At 42.4% G+C, this 3,315-nt stretch overlaps 1 protein-coding gene across 1 annotated transcript; it reads left to right on the top strand.

The window, feature by feature from the left end:
* The first annotated feature begins 1,528 nt into the window (after positions 1-1,528).
* Positions 1,529-3,099, top strand: ANKRD34B (ankyrin repeat domain 34B). Its single transcript, XM_036741158.1, has one exon. It carries the CDS (start codon positions 1,529-1,531, stop codon positions 3,083-3,085), a length of 1,557 nt encoding a protein of 518 aa, XP_036597053.1. The 3' UTR covers positions 3,086-3,099.
* The last annotated feature ends 216 nt before the right edge of the window (positions 3,100-3,315 follow it).

Here is a 3,315-nt window from a genome sequence, read left to right as displayed (position 1 = left end):
TTCAAAAATTGTTCAGATCTTTTGACTCTTCTCTCCAAGGGATTGTATGTTATTCTGAAGAACAAATAGACTTATAAAATATCTGTGTCCAACCTTTATCTGATATATTTGTAATGTTTTTCTCAATGTTTTCCCTCTTTTCTTTTTAAGGGATTGCTTTTATTTATAAAATTTCATTTGTTTGTATAACTAAAACATCAATATTTTCTCTAATAATTTCTTCCATTTGCTTGATACTTTTTCTCTTTATAATTAAGACAAATCTATTGTTCAGTTTTCTTCTGGACTTTAAAATATTTAGCTTGTTGACTTAGGGTCTAGTGTTGCACATGATCTAAGCCATGAATCTAAACCCATTTTCCTCTCTGTGGCTAATTTTCCTAAGATTTTATTGAATTAAATTATGGAATTCTATCCTTCCAGGTGTTTTTTAATTATCATCATTGTTGATACTAATAATCCCTCCCATACATTAGTTTCTACTTCTGGCTTCTCTGTTGTGATCCATTGGTCTACTTCTCCCAGTAACAGACAGTTCTTATAATTACTACTTCAGAATACACTTTGAAATCCCTGGGGATTTAGAGCAGTTTCTATGTAGCAAGGTCATGTCAAAATGCAGCATAGTCACTGGATGAATCAGCTTCTCAACTACCACTGAGCTAGGTCCTGAAGATCTTTCTGTGGAGCCCCCAATGCTGGAGTATCTGGTTCCAAACCACAACATGGGCTCTCTTCTGGGACCTCAGGTGACTCACTTTCTTGCCCTTTTGAAGCTCAGGAAGTCTTATCCATCTCCTATCTTTTTCCTGTAGAAGTGGAAAGAATAGGCATACCAACCACAAAAGCAACAGCTCTTGAGCCTCATGGGCCTGAGGACTCTCTCCACTGAGGATTTAGTCCTCACCTCCTTACTTGAACAGCACCAGAAAGGAAAAAGCCAGACCAAGAGCCAGATCCAGGCTAAGTCTCCTTTGAATGTACCCCAGTTCCAGCTAGTCAGGTGATCAATAATGTGTGTACTTATCATCTGATTATCAGACCATAACCACTTTTACAGAATGGCTGTTGAGGCTCCAACTCAGGGAGCATTAACTCTCACTAGGCCCCTCTGAAGGCTCCCTAACCTCTTCCATTTGGAGGATTGCATCAATTTCTCTGCCCTCCCTGTACACACCCCCCATTACAGCAGTGTGATTATTGCATTTCATATCATAACCATGAATTTCAGTCTGTTGTTTGTTTTTAAAAATGGCATTTTTATTCCTTAAAGACAGTTAGCAATACGAAATGCATAATGAAATTTGTATCTCATGTGACTCTGTACTGCATTTTGCACAACTGGTTTTCATGAAAATTGTTTAATTATCATTCTCTTTATAGCTTCTGTCTGCCGTGCTTTCCCCTGAAATTAAGAACTAGTAATGCAGCGAATATAAATTGGGACCTTGAGTTTGGCTAATACTTCTCATGTTCTTCTCTGACCAGGTCGTTGTCACCCCTGTAGCGTGGCTTGGAGAGTTTTAAGATGGATGAAGCCATAGAGTTTTCGAATGATGGAAACTCCCTGATAAAAGCCGTCTATCAAAGCCGGCTGCGCCTGACCAGGCTCTTGTTGGAAGGGGGCGCCTACATCAACGAGAGTAACGATCGGGGGGAAACCCCTTTAATGATAGCTTGTAAGACCAAGCATATCGACCACCAGAGCGTCAGCAAAGTCAAAATGGTCAAGTATCTGTTGGAAAATAATGCCGATCCTAACATACAAGACAAAACTGGGAAAACAGCCTTGATGCACGCTTGCTTAGAAAAGGCGGGCCCTGAAATAGTCTCCTTGCTGATAAAAAGTGGTGCCGACTTGAGCCTGCAAGACCACTCTAGTTACTCAGCCTTGGTTTACGCTATCAATGCAGAGGACAGAGATACCTTGAACGTTCTCCTCAATGCTTGCAAGGCACAAGGAAAAGAAGTCATCATAATCACGACAGCTAAGTCTCCCTCCGGGAGGCACACTACCAAGCAGTACTTGAATATGCCCCCTGGGGATATGGAGGGATTTCATTCTCCAACCTCCTGTACTACCCCTTCGGACATAGAGATTAAAACCACTTCTTCCCGATCAAACTCCTCGGAAACGGATAAAGGACTTTTTGGCTTTAAAGATCTGGATCTTTCTGGTAGCAGTGACGATGCCTCAGAACCAGGTTCCCCTACTGGAAGACCTGCTGCAGTTCATAGTGGGCCTAAGCTGGGCCAAGCGCAACACCTGCATTTAGATCCTTGGATAAAAAGCCCCCCTTCACTCTTGCACCAGGGTAGAGTGGCCTCTTTACAAGAAGAACTTCAGGATATTACACCGGAGGAAGAATTCTCTCTGAAAATAAACGGGCTAGCCCTATCAAAGCGGTTTATCACCAGACACCAAAGTATTGATGTGAAAGACGCCGCACATTTGTTAAAGGCCTTTGAACAGGCTGGTTCTAGGAAGCTGTCTTATGATGAGATCTATTCGCAGCCCCTTTTTTCAGAAGGAAGCAATCCCTGCAGCGACATCACTGTGGACCAGGACCCTGAGTCAACAGCCCAGGCAATGTTTGTTTCTACCCTGAGAAGTATCGTCCAAAAGAGAAGCTCGGGGGCAAATCACTATAGTTCGGATTCTCAGCTCACTACCGATCTCACTCCACCAACTTCAGAAGATGGAAAAACATTTGTAGGAAAGAAAAAAATCATCTCCCCATCTCCATCGGTGCTGGCGGGGTCCAAGGAATTGCCAGAGAATGTGCCTCCCGGCCCGCTGAGCAGGAGAAATCACGCGATGCTGGAAAGACGGGGTTCGGGGGCATTCCCACTAGATCACACAGCACAAACCCGGCCAGGGTTTCTTCCTCCCTTAAATGTGAATTCCCATCCTCCTATCCCGGATATCGGTGTTAGCAACAAGATTTCCAGCCTCTTTTCTTGTGGACAAAAGATACTCATGCCAACAGTCCCTACGTTTCCCAAAGAGTTCAAAAGCAAGAAAATGTTGTTAAGGAGACAATCATTACAAACAGAACAAATTAAACAATTAGTAAACTTTTAAAAGGTAATCAATAAATACATTTACATAACGTGTAAGACAGAAGGAGCCTTGAATGGATATCTAGTCCATCCTCCTTCCTCCACGGAAGCAGTCGTAACTCTATGGGTGTCCATTAGCAGTTGAGTATTATTTTAGGCACTGTGGTAATAAACCTTTAGATAAAAGAGATAGTCACTGCCTTTGCGCAGTTCAAAACACTTAAACTAGTGCGTGTGTGTATTTGTGTGTGT

This window comes from Trichosurus vulpecula, chromosome 1, assembly GCF_011100635.1.
Source record: "Trichosurus vulpecula isolate mTriVul1 chromosome 1, mTriVul1.pri, whole genome shotgun sequence".
In the NCBI taxonomy this organism is placed as follows: Eukaryota; Metazoa; Chordata; class Mammalia; order Diprotodontia; family Phalangeridae; genus Trichosurus; species Trichosurus vulpecula.
This window is presented reverse-complemented; position numbering and strand designations above follow the sequence as displayed.

What these genes read in the sequence shown, in the direction of transcription:
- ANKRD34B (XM_036741158.1), top strand. Translation starts at nt 1,529, where the DNA reads ATGGATGAAGCCATAGAGTTTTCGAATGATGGAAACTCCCTGATAAAA.